Below are 20,481 nucleotides of genomic sequence, written 5' to 3'. Positions count from 1 at the left end.
AAGGCATAAAGAAAGAAGGGTGTACAATATGTGGTGTGTACAATACAGGGGAAATTTTGAGAATTTAAAGGCACAGGATGTGTAATAAACTGTGGTCATCTACACACCTTTAACTATCACATACAAAAAAAAAAAAGAACACTTCATGCATCCTCACTGACCTCTTTTTCTGTTAATTCTATCTGCAGGCTGTTGACTTTCTCCTTCAGATCCTTGTTCTCCTTCTTATAGGATTCCACTTCTTCCAGACGTTCTCTGTCCTCCCTCTCCCTTTGGTCCTTTAGACGCTCTATTATCCTCTCCTAAGACACACACACACACACACACACACACACACACACACACACACACACACACACACACACACACACACACACACACACACACACACACACACACACACACACACACACACACACACACACACACACACACACACACACACACACACACACACACACACACATTACATACATACACATTACATACTTTAACACATGAGTGTTCCATGTAAAACTAAGCATTCAAAGCAACTGTAGCAATTCTATGGGACCGCAGCCCATCCCAGTTGGGAATGAAAATTTTCATTTCAAGGGTTTGAAAACAATTTACTACCAAATTTGAGTCATTGTGACAGTTTCCCTCTGTAGGCTCTGAATGAAGCGGCTTCCCAACCAAAAACGTTTTATCCTGCAGCAGCTGTTTACGTCATTGCGCACCTTCTCTGACAGCGCCTCCTCCAGGGTGGCCAGGGCAGTATCGGTGTTACTGGAATCGGTTTGCAGGGACTTAACCCTGTCCTTCAGGTTCCCCAGCTGCTTGTCTTTGTCCCGCAGCTGCTCCTGCAGGTTCTCAATCTGGTACAGGACCAGGAAGATGGTGGTGGAAAGGTAGGCAGAAAAATAGAAGTAAATGGCATGGTCGTAAACCCCGGAGTATTGACTAAGGTTGGCATAATAGCTGGATTTGAACAAAAATAAAAATGATTAATTAAAACAATTAAAAGATTAATACATTCATGTTCATAGTTTGAAATGTGTTGGGAGTTTTTCCACAAAAACATTTTCTGTAACAGGAAGAAGTTATTCAAATCAGAAATCTCAGAGTTCAACAGTTTGAGACATAAAATAAGAAGCAGAATGTCAATCAAGCTGCCATTTGAGAGCAAATCGGAAATGTGCCTTTAGACCACTGTAAAATCAGACCACAATAAATATGAACACTAATGGAATCAATTCCATTACATGACAGTGACAATGTAACAAAATGAAATAAACAAATTAGAAAACAACAGTCATGTAAAAATGTGAAAAATCAAGTAATAAAAGTGGACAAATGAAAGAAATTTGTAAAAACCGGCAGTGTGTGAGCAGGTAAGGATCAGACAGAGTAACACTCTGCCTATATTTAGCGCACACACACACACACACACACACACACACACACACACACACACACACACACACACACACACACACACACACACACACACACACACACACACAAACATACATAAACACGCAAACTTGATCAGTGAGGCAGAAATATGCCCTTGCTTGTCTCAATAAAGACACTGAGCTTTGAGAGCAACGCAGACTGAGTCTCAATGGAAAGTGAAGCCACCCTGCTTTGTGCTCTTTATAATAGCAGAGTCTTACAAAAGAGCTCACTCCATTCATCAGCTGATTACAAATAATACCTATAGTAAGCTCACATTGTTGTATGATAATGTTGCCTTCAGGCCCTTTTCCCACTTTCATCTTTTCAAATATCCTTTCAGTTTGAACCTATGTCCAACTCTGATTCTTACCTTCTTCTGTAGGACATTGATTTTCCTTTCTTTGACCTCTAGCATGTCCTTCATGTCCCTGATTTCTCCAGCGAGAGTGCCCTTTTCTTCTGTCAGGTCCTGAAGCTGCTTCGTTTTCTTGTTCAGGAACGATTCTTTCTCCTCCAGACGCAGACGCAGAGCATCAACCTGAAGCAAGAAGCAGCCAAAAACCCCCAAGCAAGAGTTCAAACTGTTTCTCTGACTTAATTTAATCTCCAGGCAAATGTGGAAAAACACAGAGGCTCAGCACGCCTGATTGTTTATTTATTAGTTTATTAGCTTCTGAACTTCACCATGCTACTAAGGGACACAAAACATTACCTCTTATCTGGTAATGACCTAAGTCACAGTGCAGTAAGTCTCTGCTCCCAATGGAGATCGAGTGCTGGTATGATTTGCAGTAATAAGACTCAGCCTCAGAGTTAGGCTATTTTTTTTCTCAGTTTGGCTCAGAGCACGAAGCTGTTTGTGAGGCAGTGTACTGTAAGGCTGATTTACTGGATGCATACAAACTAATGCAGGAGTTTTTCATTACCTCTGTTTGCAGGATGGCAGCACGTTGCTCCTTGGCAGTGAGAGACTCTTTGAGCACCTCGATATGCTGTTTGCAGTCTGAGTTCTGGTTGTTGAGGGTCTCGAGTTTTGTCTGCAGAGCCAGTAGCTCTGACTCCTTTTTCGACAACTCCTGTTTAAGTTGGTCAATCTAAAGAAGAAACAGAAGACGGCTAACTAATTACATAAACACGGTAATGATTGGGTGTTATGTCATTGGTGTGTGTGTGTGTGTGTGTGTGTGTGTGTGTGTGTGTGTGTGTGTGTGTGTGTGTGTGTGTGTGTGTGTGTGTGTGTGTGTGTGTGAGGGAGTGAGAGAGAGAGTGTGAAAGAAAGAATGAGAAACCTTTCTTTACAAAACTGTGTCGTAGTCAGTGCAGCTTTTGCTCTATTTTCATAAATGCGCCTCTCATTAAAAATGCATTTGGGACTGACTCCCCTGCATTCATCATATATTATACATCATCTCTATTCATGATTGATGAATAGAAATCTAAAAATAGAATAACAAAACTGTGGCTGGTCTGCACCCGGTCAGTCAATACAAGGAACAGTAAGTAAAAGAGCTAAAGGGAGACAGAAAACCACACACCACAACATTACAGATTTGAGGTCGATAGGCTTGTGTCACTGCAGGTACTGACATGCAACAGCTAGAAACAAGTCATCACGGCGTGTGGGCTGATGGAAATAAAGACTGGGTTTAAAACTTGAGCAGGTTAATGATGACATCCGGTTGTGACTTTGTGGACTTTACTATTGAGTCATTCTGGTCATCAGAGTTAGATATGGAACTAATAATGGGTTTTTATACGCAAGCTCAAGGTTTTATTTAACACATTGACACTGAGCTCAGCAGAGAAGCATCTCACAGAAAGCTGCCAGCAGGACACTTTGCTAATGAAACTAAACGCTAAAGCTAATTTAAATGGCACATTCACCGTAGCATTTTCTGCACACGTCTGTGAATAGCTAGCAACGCAATGCAGTTTGCTTCTTTTTAAAGCTCTATTTTTACAGGATCCTTCTCTCTACAAGTATATGCATTGGTGCAGAAAAGGTCTACCTTGGTCTTCATAAACTTTGAGTGGTTCTTGTAGACCTCCATCTGTTTGATCTCCTCCTCTCTGTCTTCAGTGTTCAGTAAGCCATTCGCCTTCAGCATTTGGATTTCATCCTCCAGATCGCGAATGTTGCGCTCCAAAGAGGCAATTTTGGTATCCTGCACACAAACATGGAGAACGGACACATATCAAAACCCTGACTGGTAAGTCCACAAGTTGCATGTTGGAAAAGAAAATAAGCAAGAGGTGAGAGTCCCGACAAAAAAAGCTAACAACAAGAAAAACTATACTGACAGGCTAAAAAGACAGAGATATAGTGACATAAAGACAGACAGTAAGGAGCACTTTGGTGAGGCTGAGAACAACTGCAGTATCTGTCGGTGAAATCAGAAGCTTTCTACCCAGCTCCTTGCAGCAGCTCAGAGGATTAATCACCATTGGGAAATACTGAGCACACATCCAGCACGAAGAGATCGCCCAGTGACCAGAAAGAAACGTGCAGAGGGAAAGGCAGAAAAGTAACAAGCTGTAGCTTTTGCCGTAGTTGCTTGCCACTCAGTGCAGATTCCAGTCTCAGGACTGCGACTGTGAGTGCAGCTTTAGCTTCACAGCTTTTTAAATAAATAATAAAACGTCTTTAAGATTAGACATGGTCCATCTCCTTCTCCAGCAGACCATTGAGCAACCTTGTTACTTCCTGTCTCTCTCTCTCTCTCTTTTTGTGTCTCTCCCCCTTTTCATTCCAGTGGCTCTGGTCTTGTGAACTTGTGGCCGTTGGGTCACTCAGAGCCCACTGCAGAGGAATAAGGGTAATATATCGAAAGGAGGAATGATAGACTAGAGAACGAAATGGATCTGAGGAGTTACCGTCGGAGCATTGGGAATGCACATGCACTTCGCCCTGTGGTCGCAACTGACCGTAGCCTTCCATCTAATGAGACCAACATCGATGAACTAGCGTTGCTGAAATAGATACAAGACATCGTACCTTCAAAAGAGGGAGATTTTATTCCATCCACATGTAATCACTGCTTCACCAACTTGCTCAGTAAATCTTGCTCTTTATCTCTCTGTCCCTGCCTCTGTGTGTCTCTTTTTCTGTCTGTCTCCCTGTAAACTGGCCTCTTACTGTCATAAACAACCACACCTGTTTCCATGGTAGCAGCAGGCAGGCTATGTATGTACTGTGTACTGGTGAGTGAGGAGGAGGAGAGGGCGGGAGCGATGCAAGGGAGGAAGGGAGGATTACTCGCGTTTCCATCAGCATCGGCATCAGCACGGCGGAGAGAGAGCAGAGATGTGGGGATCTTCCTGCACAGCACAGGGGGAGGAGCAGGAGGAGGGGGCGGGTCTTCCCTCGCTCTGTATGCAAATCAACACGATCCCAGAGGACGGATGTCACGTGACCACGGGTGGGGGGGAGGCAGGGACATATGCCGAGCCAATACAGCTGAGTGAGTGGGCTGTGTCAGCCTAGAGATGATGTCATGATTTATTTTGAGGAAGTGATGTCATGCCTCTGCAGTGAAGCTCGCGCCGTGCACAGCGGTACAACACCTGTATAGTCATCTGGAAAACAAGCATCGATCCGAGCAAATTTATCATAGGAACAAATTTAATATCTTCCAGCTGCATCAGATTTACAGGATGTAAATGATTTTATGCTTGAGCCAGAAGCTATAAGCCACTGCAGTTGATGGTGATGGGTGGGGTCTTCAAATACTGCAATGCAAATCTATTTTTAGGATGTTTCCTAAAATAATGAGTTTGCCCAAATACTGACCCTTTTCAATTCCCCATCTACAATCCTGCTGAAAACATTACTTGCATATTCTCCCTGTTCCTGCGCTGCACTGATGGACTTTCGCTGTTTGTTTCAGAGACGCAATCTATCCTTAGACTCCTAATTGCCTGGTAATTGGTTGGTTATTTGTTTCACCAGTAAAAAAAAAATCCCTGACAACTTTCTAAACCTGCTATATGGTATGTTTTGTGAACATACAGCAGGTCTGATGAACATTCAATTATTCCAACATTGTTATGAGTTGTAATTTGCATTTCTTATTTGTACTTAATCAATCAATTATTTTGTGTTGCTGTTTTGTGTTGCTACGGTGATGTAATAAAGGCCACCAGCATGCTGGGTGCTACTGTAGCATATACTGTCAGTTAATACTTCACAAAGACACTTCACAGAATGCTCTTATGTTTGAAATTAAATGTTCCACTATTTTTAGTTTATGAACCGGTAAGGCTTCAGATCTGACTTATTTTTAGTTTTCTTTTAACAATTTTGAATGTGTACGTTGTCAATCATATTTATTGGATGTGTATTTATAACTGGCTTGTAGTCAATGATTCAGCTCGTATGATTCGACTAGCTGCTTTTTGTTTGTAAAGCCATAGACCCTTCATTTGAACAAAAATAATAATTGAAAATAATGTAAATAAATAAAATAATTACCTTATGGCCTCTTGTTTATGTACCTCCATCAACCAGTCAAGTTTCCAATGATCTTGTCTGCTCAGACTCATAAAACATGCAGCATAAAGATTCTTTTATAAAGACCTTCACAAAAGGAATTAACTTTGTTTTTGGTGAAATGGAATGTATTATTATATTAACCTGTATGAACCCAGTCCATAATTTTCTGCAAGAGGAGGAGGAGCACGAAGGGCTGGATCTTCTTCATGTGGTTGAAAGACACTCACCTGAAGCTTAATGTGGACAACTCTGACCTTTGTGGACTACCACAGGCCTCCTGTCTTGGGGTAAAGCACTTGTACATGTGTCTTTAGGTCCAAATCAATAAAGAGATAAACATTTGGAAAGAGAAGACTGTTCTCCCTACATATGATCACACACAAAAAAAGCCATCTAGGTAGTGTGGTTGTGTGAGGGCAGCGGCAGAGAGAGGGATTGGGGACAAAGTCATGACCATCTGAGATAACCTCTCCCTTATGACGAGCACTGTGACTATAGAAGCTAACCCAAGCCTTGTTTATGGCTAGCGTTGTTCCTGGTTAGCTGTAACTTCCCTCATATGTCTTTAATCACTCATGTACTGATGTTACAGTTGTCCTTTTCAACACATGTGGTGACAGAAATTGATTCAACTGTGGGAGACACACGTGAAGAAAGAAGAATCTAGACCAGAGGTCCCCAAACTATGCAAAGCCAGGGGAAACTTATTTGCGACCTGTATTCCCACATAAAAGCATTTGAGGTGAAACTACTGAAACATCTTCTTGCTACCCAAAACTGTCTGCAGAGAACCCAGTGGTCCTGTTCCCAGCTGAAAGGTGTGTGGAAGTACGCTGAAAGCGGAGTTCAGTGTGAGAGTCCATGAACTAATTGCTAATGCAAGAAGTCTGTCTTTTCCAGAACCCCTCTGTAGCCGACATCGATAAAGCCCAGCTTACTTATCATTCTGAGTTGGCTGAGTTACAGAAATGTGATGTTCTGAAAGATGCATTTAAGCCTGACAGTCTCATTTACTTCTATGCCGCGATCCCAAATGGCATAATAACTGGAAAGGTTATTAATATTTGGTTCTGGAAGATAATAAATGTTTGTCACAGTTTTTCTGTTACAAACTGACCCCAGACCCCCATCAGAGAAGGCAAAAGTTATATGGCCTTTACAGGAAAAAGTTTAGAGACCCCTGATCTAGACAATAAATCACTTTCAATGTGTCACATCTGTAGAAATCCAGAGGATTTCTCTCACATATCCACAATATTTTTATGACCAAATCAAGTTGATCCTTGAGTTCAACCTGAGAAGTCAACATTCAGAACTGAATGGACAGATGGACAACATCAACATATAATGCCGTCATCGCTGTACTGAACACAGAGGAATAATAAAGTGTAATTAGCCCTTCACGACATGAAGCGTTTAATGACCTCTGTGATTATTAAGTCAAAACAATAGGGGTTTTTTTTTTGTAGTTTTGTTTGTTATTTCTACTGTCACACTGCCTCTTGTAAATCAGGGTCTTACCTTCATCTCAATGATTGTCTGCAGAGCCTTGGTTTTGCTTGGATCCTGATGTAGCTGATTTCTTCTGTGCAACTCCTTTAACAAAAAATACCAACACTGAAACACTAGCATCTTGAAAACATCTAGGATTATAAAAAAATGTACACAAAGTCTGTAAATATAATTTGGTCCATGTAAGTGATCTGCAGGTCATATATCACAAAATCAATATGCTACAACATACTGCATACAGCAGAATTGATCATATTGATTATGCCACACTCAGCTCTGCCCTCTAGTGTCAAAGTCATAAACAGTCAATGCTAAGTCGTTTATAGAGGCCTATTAATTATAACAATACCAACATGCTGGTTTCACCGGATACCTCTCTCAGATGAATGTTCTCCTTCTCCTTCTGATCTAGAATGACCTCCAGGTGACCAAGCTGGGCTTCTGCCTCAGCGATGCGTCGGGCTCGTTCCTGCTCCTCCTCCTCCGACGCCCTGCCTGGACCGGGGGGCAGCCCTTTGCTCTGCAGCATCTCCAGCAACTTTTTGATGGACTCGTCTCTGGCACCCAGAGTTTGTTTCTGGGTCTCGATCCTCAGCTCCATCTCCTCCAGGGTCTTTCTCAGCAGGAAGAGCTCCTTGGCCTGCCTGTCATGCTCAGCCTGCAGTCGACGGAAGTTCTCCTCCGTCAGCTCGATGGTGGTGAAGTGATCCGACGCCGATCGATTACCACTCTCCTGTTGTAGCAGGTGGTTCAGGTCACGTTGTGTGCGCAATTCATCCTGCAGAGCTTGAATGGTCATCTGGAGATGCTGATGACGATCAGACAAAAACATGCGGTTACACAATAATTTAAGTGAATAAAGGAAAAATTGAAGGCAGATCTTTTCCAGATAAAGTTCCAATTGTGGAGTGATTTTATCTTACAGGGTTCTGTGGAAAAACACTAATCAAACATATCACTTACCTACATTTTGAAACTGCCAGTATACCAGTACATTTTCATACTGCTAGTATACAAAGTGACTTATTTAAGGGGAAGTATAAAAGATTAGATTTGTCTTTAGTCTATAACAAGAATCAGACTTGAGCCATTTGGAATGACTTGTTTCTAAACACTGAGGCTTAATATAAACCACAGCTGTCATACTTGTTTGTTAGTCTGCTATGAAAGGTTGCTTTCGCTTTTAGACATGTGAGCACAATCAATGTGGTTTGTTAACTTAACAAAGCAGAAGACCGCTCTAATGAATCTCTGCAGCGCAGCAGAAGTGTTTCTTTCTGACACTAAAAGGCCTGAATACAAACCTCAGAGGTGGAATTCAGTTATAATGAAAAGGGTTCAGCATCGATTGAACATCATGTAAGAAAAGCAAAGCTAGTAGTCTTGTAAATCTTAAAATGAGGTGCTTAATGTCCACCAGTGAATACTGGTTTGGTCCCAGTAGTACATTATATAAAGGCATGCTTGTCAGTTAAGTTTTGTGCATCCTCAGTGAAAACACACAAAATTGTGTCTTTTGAGGTTTTAGGTTCAGGGCCAAGTTTCTGTCACAGATTAAAACCTGGTCTTTCCAATCTTTCTTTCAGCAGGACTCTCCAGAGATAAATCAATCTGTGCCCAGAAAATGGCCCCATCAGGACTTTAAGGAAGGGAAACAGATTCTTGGATTAAAAAAAAGTCACAACTGAACAAACTGATCAGTCTTCACAGTTAAACAGTGATTCAAGGAAAACATATGGGGGTTCACAGGAAAAGGAAGGCAGTTGACAATAATTCACTTCCTTTTCGGAGGTTCATAGAAGAGGAGGTTGTGATGGTGAACAGGGATAGCCAGGTGTCAGAAAATACACGGCACACAGGTGACTCTATGTTGTGCACACAACATGTGTTGCAAACATAGGGACAAACCTTAGTTCTCCTGGCATCCAGCAGCTGCAGTACATGGGCAGAATGAACAGAAAAACAAATGTATGGTAAAGAAGTGTCTGCATATGATGCAACAGAGATGGATGATATGCAAACCAGCTAGAGATCAAAAGGAGAGACACCCTCAGTCTGTTCAGCGTCTAAACATCTTCATATCATACTGACAATAAGCCTACAGACAAAAATGTGACGTGAAAATGACCTTTCTGGAAAGAGAAGGGTATGAAGCTTAAATTGGCTATAAATTGGCACAATCTTTTGTTGATATATATATACTGTATATACTTATTCACAGTATTATTGACTAAGTTCTTGTGCAGTTCTGTCCGGCTTCCCCCACCACCAGAAAAATGATACAGGTGAACCCGTCAGTCTAAATTAGAGTGTGACATGTGGGAGCGCTTAAATGTGATTAATAGCAATACCAAATATCAAATATGAGTAGTACCTCGAGATACAAGCTTAATTCATTCCGTGACTGGGCTCATAAATCAAACAACTTACAAATCAAACAAATTTTTCTCCATTTAAAATAACTACAATCATTTTTAACTTTTCCAGCAAAAAATCCCCAAACCTCCTAATTTATGAAAAAAATAAAATCAATTTTCACCAACCAATAGACATGCATACTTACATGTACATGAAATTATATATAAGTTAAGTACAATGGTAAATTATGAAAATAAAATGCAAAAGTCACAAGCACACACGAGCTACGTCTTCATTCCACAGACGAGAACGAGATCCGCTCTCAGCTGATGTATCCATCGCAGGCTAGTGGTGAAGTGGAACAAAAGTATGGACAGCAGGACAGTTTCTATCTCAAATAACTCATAAATCGAGCAGTTTGTAACTCAAGGCAATACTGTATACATATATAAACACATAGACACATGGACACATCCACACACACACACACACACACACACTGCTTTTCTTCAGCAAATGTGAAGATGTGAAGAATTCTTTAAATATCCAAGAATCCATCTGATAATCTGGATTACCCCCAGAATGACCAGATTGTTCAACCTACCTTTACCCAACATCAGGTCAGACCTTTTTTGTTTTGGCTGACTATAACTTAGTATTCATGTTCCCACAGATTTTAATGGGTAAGAAAACAAATGAATAAATCATCTCAGCCGTCACAGACAGGATGGACTCTGTTCTCCACCAGAGGGCAGTGTTTGAATTCACTTTACAGACTAACAGACTGCTGCTCTGTGAACAGTTTGTGCCAATCACACTCCTTAGTGTGAGTCACGGTAATCTAAGTCAACCACGGGAGGCCACACACTTCTCAAACCTGTGCAAACTGGTGCAACTTGGAGCTGACACAGTTCAAACCTTAAGACTGCTATTTTTTTAAACGACAAGTTTCAATGCAAGTTATTTTCCTGACACATGTAGTAATATTCAGTGAAATAACGATGTGCTGTGCTCGTACAGGAAGCCCGGAAAATGTATCCTCCCAGTGATAGATGAATGCTTTTAATTATGGCTGTAATTGGGCTCAACTAATAAAAAAAAACGATTAACCTCCTTCCTGTGCCATGATTTTATAGATAGTATGTCCCTACAGATATTGAACCGCTGCTGTGCTGCCTGTACTAAATCCATTTAATACAGCACTAAGTAATACTCAGACTGTACTGTTCTCAACCTAATCTCACGTGACACTTCTCCCTCTCCCTTCATCATCCGAGTCTCTTCGTACTCTCTGCCTTGATCAATAAGTGCCTTCTTGAAATTAAACTGCAGGAGGTGGTCCAATGATTCCATTTGCATAATTGCACAGTGGGTTAAAATGGCTACCACTCCATTCCTCCCATTTCATTCCAACATCTATAGCAAAACTGTTCTGTTTCTTTGTGAGTCAGCCATGACTCAGCAGTTACTGACATTGTGGTGAACAACATCGTGTTTCCTGAAAATTAGGCTTGTCAGAGACAGGAAGGGGTTTTGAGCTGCCGCGCTTTGACACCTGGGGGAGCTGCTGCTGACACCTGGGGCTGTCATGGCTACTGCCTGTCAGAAATCCTTCTGTGCAGAAACACAAAGCCTCCAGGACCTAAAAGCATACCGGACATGAATTTTTTCCCACTCCAAACCAAATCTTGAATTGTTACTAGCAATATCTGAGCCACAAAAGGAACAAAGCATGTTGTAAGTTTTACTTTAATTCATGGTCCACTAAATTATGTTAGTTCACACGGTAAAAACTGTAAGTACCAACAAACTAGTAGCTCAGTGAGTGGCACCGTAACACAGAATGCTAACATGATAACATTTGGCAGTTAGAATATTTAATCTTTCTCAGTCTTGATTCTTCATGTTTGTACGCAAATAGTTTCACATTGAGATTTAAAAAACAATAAAGCTAAGGATGGTGAGAAAGTCTGTAATTTGTAAATATTTTGGTCATAAATGAAGAGAATGATCAAAATTCTGACCTGATGAGGGCACTGGATTAACATTCAAGACAATCACAATTATGACACCTCTTTTGGGGAGAAATTAACGTCTGTAGTGATTGGAATTGGAATCCACCCAGGAACAGAAATTATTTGTCTTAAACTGCAAAATGAAAATGTTAAAAAGGTTAGGTGTTTCTTTGTTCAGAAAACCAACAGTATTATTGAAAATCTTCTTACCATGAATCTCTTTTGGATTTTATGTCAGCTGATCATTTTGCAATTTGACTTTCATGAATAAACGTGATGTTAAGAATCAAAAATCATCTCTCTCTCTTTCTCTCTCTCTCTCTCTCTCACACACACACACACACACACACACACACACACACACACACACACACACACACACACACACACACACACACACACACACACACACACACACACACACACACACACACACACATATACACACACAAACCTCAAACCAATTTCTTAATTTAATCAAAACTGTGTATTCAGGTATTTAAATGTTTCTCACGCAGCCTGATATTGGTAACATTCAGCTCTTTTACCAGGTGGCAGAAGCTCTTATCCGGTACAAGCTGTGTATCTATGATACTGTATACCACATATGTGTTGTGTTGAGTCAGTCGGTGTTAGTATCTAACAGACGATGGCTCGAAATTGCTGAGTCAGTACAGCCAGCTGCTTCCTACAGTCATAATCTCTGTGTTGTAGAGGGTGATGGCTGACATAAAATTACACCCACAGTGATGTTGGGGTATCTATTCATCTCAACGAATCTGAGTGGAAAGAGTGGACAGGAATGGCATTCTACATAAGGAAAACTTCCTCCACTGTGCATCTTCATCCAAATATATTTAAGCCTCTCACATCCAGATTATCATACAGATCCCAACATAAATGTGCATAATGGGGGAACATCATAAATTTTCTATTATTAGTTTTATTATGATTGGCAAAAGAAAATGAATTATCTCTCTTCTATAAAAGGATCTGCCTCAAGACTTATTCATCTGTTTCCTGGAGCCAAGATCCACCTCTGCACAACATGGCACTCTCCAAGGATGACTAATGCCTCATGTCCCGTGAGTCACACACATTTGGGGCTGAAGATTACTTGTTTATAGAAAATGTATGCGTGAGAGTGAGGTTGTTAGTGAGATCGCTATAGCTCTTCACCTCTGTTTGTGGCTAGTGGATTTAGGCTACCTCAGTTACTACTGGGATCAGTAGCAACTGAGGGTATGAAGCAAACTGATCTACATTGTAGGTAATGAAGTCCCAAGCAGGATGTTACAGGTGTATAGTTAAGACAAATGAGTGCAGTGTAGTGCGCTGGGGCGAGAGGTGGGGTACATCTAGGATGAGACGCCAGCTCATTGTGGGGTCACATGAAAGACAAACAACCACTCGTGCTCACACTCACTCCCACTAACAATTTGAAGTGATAGATTCACCTACAAGCTGTGTGTTATTGGAGGTATGAGGAAGCCGGAGAACTGGGAGAGACCCACAGACACAGGGAGAACATACAAACACTGCACAGGAGGAATTGAACCTGGGACCTTCTTTAACATGCTGCCCCATACAGGATATTTGATTTATATTTACATTTATAGCACACAGACATCTGTGTGACTTACTGATGGCTACGAACTGATGAAAAACACTCAATCATACACAGCGGCTTGGTAATGGTGAGGCAGATTTGTAATTTCAGTTCGATTTTGTAGCTAGTCTAACAGAGCAAGCAGTAAATACTGTATAAGCCAGCAATATAAAATAAAAAGAGTGAGCTCCATCTGCTGCAATGCCTTTCAAGTAAAATTATTCATCTAAAGCACTGACTATAAATGGATTTTGTGGTAAACAGCCTTTGGTTTGAGAATTATTGTTTCTTATTTGAGTTTATAAAAATTCAAAGGGAATCCCAAAGCTGGAACCAGGGAGGCACGCGGAGCTCCAGATCATAGATGCAGCTGCAACAGCCACGATACTGAATGAGCTCCTGCATAAGTTTGCCGCTAGATAGCAGCCAAGACACACAGGTACAGGATAAACAGGTTAACAAAGAAGATTTAGACATCAGCATCACGTGAAAAAGAGCTTTAACATGGTGACATAAAAAGTGTATGACAAAAAAATTACAACTCAGTCACACAATCAGAAAAATGGTCTGTGTGTTTGTATGTGTCACTGTTTAGTCAACATCATAGAAGTACTTTTGTACAACTGCAGAGCAAAAGGCGTTAAACGAATATCACTAAAAACATTAAGCAAGTATTCTCCCTTGATTGTTGAGCTGAACATAAATAACAAATAACAACTCCTTGCACATAAACTTTTCAGTAAAAATATACAATGTGTTTCACAAAATCATAACTGTGTCACAAAGCAGCAAACTGGAATACTTATGTGTGTTAATATTTAATCATTAACAAGTAGATCGCAACACACTCCCTCTTTAATGCTATCAACCTGGCACTCAGTAACATTTCCTGCTTCTCGGCATTTCATCTCATCTTCCTGAAATGCAGTGGAGGTTACCTCAGGAGGCACGCGTGGTCCCTTTACTGTTCTCCTGATGTATTCTAACTACAACAAACCACATTCTGTCTTAACACTTCCAAAAACATAAATTCTTACTTCTCATAAATGACAACTGCAAACTCGTTGACCACCATGTGAAGCTAGATAATAATTACTCTGTTAATGCACACTGTGTTCTGTTCACATCTGCTGTATCACATGTGCAAATGAATGTGACTGGATGTCTCTCACACAACATGCAGACAACATTTATTTACACTATGCTCAAATATAACCAGCCTCCGACCCTTTGCTGGGAGACAACAATCTCATTATTGTTTCACCTTCACATTTTCATGTCCCCTGTGACAAGTCAAAAGTAAAGGATACAGTCCTGCTGTCTCAGGCTCAGTATCCATCCTCAGTCCAAAAAAAAAAAAGTGTCATATGGGAAGCTTGGCGTCCATTTTGGGGATTGTATTGATGGTGGCTGACTGGGTGGCTGAGCAGCGGTGGTCATGACTCAGTCAGATATAGTACGCTCTAACTCACTTGCTTCCCTCCAGCGGCACTCATCCAGCTTTATCGCAACTAAATATTACACAACAATTCAAATGTTTCAGCATTTTAACAGCCACAGCCAGTTGCATGCGACATTAGAAAAGCACCACACAAAACAGACTTTGGTTAATTTAGTCATGTCCAGTGACTGCCTTGATTGAAGCTCTGCAGGCTACAGCTGGTATTTCATTAGTGGCTCACGGTGAAGTCAGTGCTCAGCAAAACAGATGAAAGATCAACTAACGCATGAATAGTTTTCTTCTCATAAAAAAAAAAAAATCACATTTGTTGTTCACAAAGTAAACAATTTGTGGCATTCGTTGGAGCTAATAGAGGCCCGAGGCTCCTGATGCAGCTCCAAACGGTGCTACAACACAGATGTAACGATTGGCCTGAAATAACTCCATTATTAGTGAGGCTCGTCAGTCAGCCTCGACAGCCATCCCACCATAAGCACACACTTATGTAAGCACACCTCACATAAATCAAGGGAGAAAAGACCAATTATAGTAACAAGGCACATATGCTTTAGATTAACTTGCATACTTCATTAATGAATACCACCAGGAAGGTTATAAACATGATTCAGTGCAGTGTCGGTGTGAACGCTGATGGACAAGGCTGGGGACAAAAAGACCTTTCTTTGTAAGGAGCACAAAGGCCTGACAGCCCACACTGTTCAGCTTTCATATTCTGACAGGCGGATTCTTTCAGCTCGTGCATTATGAAGCTAGGCTAAAAATGTATACAAGAATTCAAAAGCACTGAACATAAGGTGTGCGTGATGCCCTGGGCCTTGTTGGAGGTGCCGCAGGCTTAGCTTGAACAGGAATCTTCTCTTCTCAAGATATGTCCGTGCACATATTTATGAATCATACAGATATAAAACAATGGAGGTACCTCTGGCTGCCCTCTGGGGATGACTTGCTGATGAAATGGCATCTAATTGTGAGGCAAAGAGCTCAGGTTTCTTTCAGCTACACTGCTGGAGGGATAATAATAGTAAAACTGTCTTAACTTCATTCAAGTCAGTAAAGTCAAAAAACATTTTTAAGGGGACAGTTCATCCCGAAGGCAAACATAATCAGGTCCTTAAGGGTGGCAATAATAGTACTCTGACCTTGAAGGGGGGAGTGACGGTGTCTGTCGCCGAGAGCAACGATAGACTGACTTGTTGTTCTGTGTCTGACATCATCACTCAATCAAACAGGCAGAAATGCTGACAGACTGGCACAAAGACCACAAGCAGCTGGCAGAATTCAGCTCTTATGTTGCTTGAGGTCTCGTGAAATTAGCTGCATCATGACACAGCTTGCTTCAGAAAGAAAAAGAAATGCTGGAGAGCTCCATCAAGCTGTCCTAATTCTAAATCTATCTCAGTGCGATCTGATCCTGGTACATCAAACTAGACACTTGGTTTTATTCTAAACTTTCTGTCTGACTACAGGTCAGTCATATATCCTAATGGTAGGGACAGACAGAGAACGATCTGAAAATAATCCAAATTGCAGAAACACATTTCTCTATATAATGTTTGATTTTCGAAATAACTTATTTCTATCGTTCAAACGATTTTTCTTAAGACTATTGAAAGTTGTTCAGGTTCGAGAGTAAAACAGAAGAATTTAACATCAATTTTTTTTTCTGCATTTTCTACATGGTTTCTATTGTGTGTTAATACCTTCAGATAGTAATGGTCAGTAATGACAGTGAGTGATGATCAAAGTCAGATTAAATCATTGAAAGAAAGGGGAAGAGGGAGGAGAGAGAAAAAGTAAGATGGAGATTGTTTAAGTCTCCTCGACGTTCGTCTCTGAACCTTATGCCTGGTCTTGTCAGTGACTGATTTAACTGGGCCACAGCTACGCCCCCACATTAAAGAGAGCAAAAAAAACAAAAAACCTTTGGACCTGTCTTACTCTTAGATCAATGTGATGACATCATTGGGAAATAAACTCTGTTTATGCAGTTACAATTCACCTGTTGGTGTCACTAAACAAACAGAACAACATTTTTTCAGTCGAAAAGATCGAACCTTTTCATATCGATTCTGTATCAGAGTACCATGAGTTAAATTTTCATTTCATTTTCATGTTTTTCTTTTCACAAAGGTTTCCAAGTTGTATTGAAAAAACTGATTTCAATATCTCTGTCAATTCTTGGATGGTGACAGTGCACGTCGCAGTATTGCAGAGAAGCAAATGGCGAAAGCAGAGATGCACAAATCAAAAGAGAAAAGTGAAAGCCAAGGGACTAGGAACTGAAAATCACTGCAGCAATGAGACTATGAAAGCAGAGAAGGCTGGTCTAACCTGGTTCTCCTCATGAGTGACTCTCATCTGCTCTTTCAGGATTGACGTGCGGGCCACCTCCTCTTTTCTCATGATCCTCTCCTTCTTCAGCTCAGGACTCCAGAAGCTCTTGATGCTGTTGGTGGAAGATCCCAACTTACTGTCCTTCAGGTCAAGCTCTCTGCGCAGCAGCTCGTTCTCCCTCTGCATATCCCTGAGCTGGGCCTGCATCTCCAACAGCTCCCCCCCACTGCTCCGAACCGCCTGCCTCAGCAGGGCAGAGGGCACCCCCTGGTGGTGATGGTGGTGCAGCATGGAGAGGGATCCCAGGTCGCTATAAGACAGGAGGTCAGCGTGGTGAGGTAGCCCCACAGAAGCGATGTTGGGACTGCTGCCCATGGCGGTGACGCGGCCTCCATACATGGCCCGGTTGGTAGCGCGACCCAGAGTCATTGTGCCTTTTGGGTAAGTAGCAGTGGAGCCCACCCCCTCATGGTCGCTCAGGTACATGGGCCCCGAAGTAGCATAGGCAGCATTGAGGGACTGGATGTTCTCCATGGAGAGTGTCTTGCCCCCCGCACCACCCCCACTCCCGCTATTGGCCCGCCGATGGCCCAGTCTGGGAGACCTTGGCAGGCGCGGGGATCGTGCGGGGCTGCTCTCTATATGGCCTACAGCTCTGGCACTGCTGTACATGTCCTGTAAGTCGGTGGGGTAACCACCAGAGGGTCCTCAACAGGAGCAGGCTGAACAAAGGCTGCTGTGACTCTCTGAACCACACATCGGCGGTGTATTTGTGTCTTAATGGGTGGAGAACATCAGTGTCTGATCTGATGAACAAAAGGAGAAGGAACTGTTAGATTAAGCACAGGGGTTTTTTTGTGTGTCAGATTAAAGGCAAAAACAGAAATGCATTCATAAAACCCATGCTGCTTTTCCCTCAGAAGCTGAGCGAGTTGAGGCAAACAGATTTGGCCTACAAAGTACTACAGATGCAGTTAGCTTAAAGACAGTGTTCCTCAGCATCAGCAGCAAACTGTCACATTTTATGTGGCTCTAATTTCTAAGGGCCCACAGGAATTTTCCAGAAACATTCTGGATCCCCAGCTAGTTAATGTTTATCTGCATCACATTAATTCTACTAATACACTCACAGTGGGCAGTACAGTAATTCAAGCACAGGACCACACAGTATATTATATCACAGCTGTCTGAGAGAGATAGCGAGAGAAAGAGAGAGATACACACATACACCCACATAAATTTATACATATTATATATAAACAAGTCATTAATTCACCTTCAATGCAGCACCATCAACTCTAAGTAATTACAGACACCAATTGTAAAGGTCAGTGAATCATGATCACCTTAACCAGAGCTACTATGATGAATGACGATGCAAATCAGGCAAACGGTACGTGAAACAAAATCATCCTCTTTCCTATTGTACTGTCTCATCCACACGTAAAATGTGCAAATTAAAATAGATAATCGATGCATTGATTTGATAATAATTTGATGTCATGTCAGGTAGCACAATGGTGGAGTTGGTAGTACCGTTGCCTCACAGCAAGAAGGTCCCGCGTTCTCCCTGTGTTGGCGTGAGTTCTCTGCTCCTCCCACCACCAAAAATATTCAGTTTGCATGAACTGGCTGCTGTAAATTATCCGTAGGTGTGTGTGCACAATTTGGTGTTTGTATATGTCTGCCCCTGCGATGAACTAGCGACTTGTCCAGGGTGTACCCCTCTTCTCATCCGATATTAGACGGGAGACGCTTCAGTAAACCCCTGACCCGTGATTCGGATAAGCGGCTGAAGGCAATGATGGATTTTTCCCTCTGGAAGAAGATGAATGAATGAATGGTGCCATGTCATTCACAATATAAAAAGCACTTTCCCAGCCACAGTTTTATTGAAACATCACAAATGGGAAACCTTTAAGTATATGGGATCTGCTGCATGAGGAGAAACTGATACGATAGCCTTAATACTGAATTCACAGGTATAATAACAGTTCTTTCATTTCATGCAGCAGCTATATTACAATTCAAATATTTGTCTCATTATGGAATTTATTGATGACGCATTATGGCAGCATCATTGTTATAGGACTAAACTAAAACGAGTAATTATAAAGAAAATGGTTTTAGAAAAAATTTTGTGAGCTTAAGTTTCTACAACATGTGGAAAAAATATGACCAAATGACATGCTATGTATCGCAGGAGTGCAAAGGTGACATGATGGTCTGTTGGCTTCATGGGAGCTCTCTGTTTTTCAAACTGTCCCAATGCCATGCACATTTTTTTTCTTGTCTTCTTTTTTTGAGGGACAGATGAAATGACAAGAGAACAAGTGAAGATGTTTCCTTTAAGATTTTGGATAACAGGCATTATCATCTTATCTCACTGAAAACAGCGTGAGGACACACCACATATAAACAGTGGCTGAAAAACTAAAATCAAGCAGTGCTTGTTTAAAGCCTAGAGGGAACATATTTTTTGCTATTCCCTCAGAGATTGGCAAATTAAAAATGTAAATATGCATACATATCCAACAACAGTGCAGGTCCTATCTACTGTGGTCAGCTTGCTACAGAAAGCTCTGGAGTCTGATGGTAAATGCTGTGGGAGGAAAACAGCATTCAGGGAAGTACAGGCAAAACAACAAAAACATCTCATGATAAATTAGAATTGACCTGTTGGGTAATCTGCGGAGGCTCCAAACGTTTGTTCTTTTTGGTGAAACTGCTGCTTAGAATGGATGATTTGACTTAGTGGTCATTTGTTTGAGGACACACTGTGGTTTAAGATCTGCTGCGTCTGACTGTTCCTTTTACACTAATGTTTTTTTGTGTTTAACATGTTGTAAGGCAGTGACTGTCTTTAAATTGTCCTGGAACTTCCCTGAAAAAACTACACCTTTAAAATGGTGCTAGTCTTCTCCCGTAATGACATTTTTTCCAGTTGGCTTTCAACTTCAACTGTTTTTCAGACATGGAGCTGTATTTGTGAATTTGTGTTTTATAGTTTCTCTTTTAGTTTTTCAATGACAGTATGTCAAATTTGTAGAGCTGGTGTGCCAGTAATTTTGCAGGTATGTCCCGTCATTGTAAGATACAGTATTAAGAATGGATCCTGATCTCGAAATGCAGTAGTGGCAAACAGAAAAAAGCTGCGGTGGAGTTAATGTCAAGCATGGGATGAAATTAATACGCAACAATAGAAACTCCTTACATTCTCAGATAAACGCTTCACTTGTTCTCTAAACCTCACTTTTTA

General features: G+C 41.3%; 1 protein-coding gene across 1 annotated transcript in view; it reads right to left on the bottom strand.

Moving 5' to 3' along the window:
* Nucleotides 1-17,894, bottom strand: part of erc2 (ELKS/RAB6-interacting/CAST family member 2) — a 33,147-nt gene extending 15,253 nt beyond the window's left edge. The window contains exons 1-9 of the mRNA XM_068315487.1: nucleotides 17,220-17,894; nucleotides 9,353-9,376; nucleotides 7,818-8,252; nucleotides 7,454-7,528; nucleotides 3,450-3,605; nucleotides 2,367-2,534; nucleotides 1,811-1,978; nucleotides 720-857; nucleotides 162-302 (exon numbers count right to left, since the gene is read on the bottom strand). Coding sequence (XP_068171588.1) covers nucleotides 162-302; nucleotides 720-857; nucleotides 1,811-1,978; nucleotides 2,367-2,534; nucleotides 3,450-3,605; nucleotides 7,454-7,528; nucleotides 7,818-8,252; nucleotides 9,353-9,376; nucleotides 17,220-17,894 — 1,980 coding nt within the window. The remainder of the gene's footprint in view (nucleotides 1-161; nucleotides 303-719; nucleotides 858-1,810; nucleotides 1,979-2,366; nucleotides 2,535-3,449; nucleotides 3,606-7,453; nucleotides 7,529-7,817; nucleotides 8,253-9,352; nucleotides 9,377-17,219) is intronic.
* Between the last annotated feature and the right edge of the window lie 2,587 nt (nucleotides 17,895-20,481).

This window comes from Antennarius striatus, chromosome 5 (assembly GCF_040054535.1).
Source record: "Antennarius striatus isolate MH-2024 chromosome 5, ASM4005453v1, whole genome shotgun sequence".
Taxonomy (NCBI): Eukaryota; Metazoa; Chordata; class Actinopteri; order Lophiiformes; family Antennariidae; genus Antennarius; species Antennarius striatus.
This window is presented reverse-complemented; position numbering and strand designations above follow the sequence as displayed.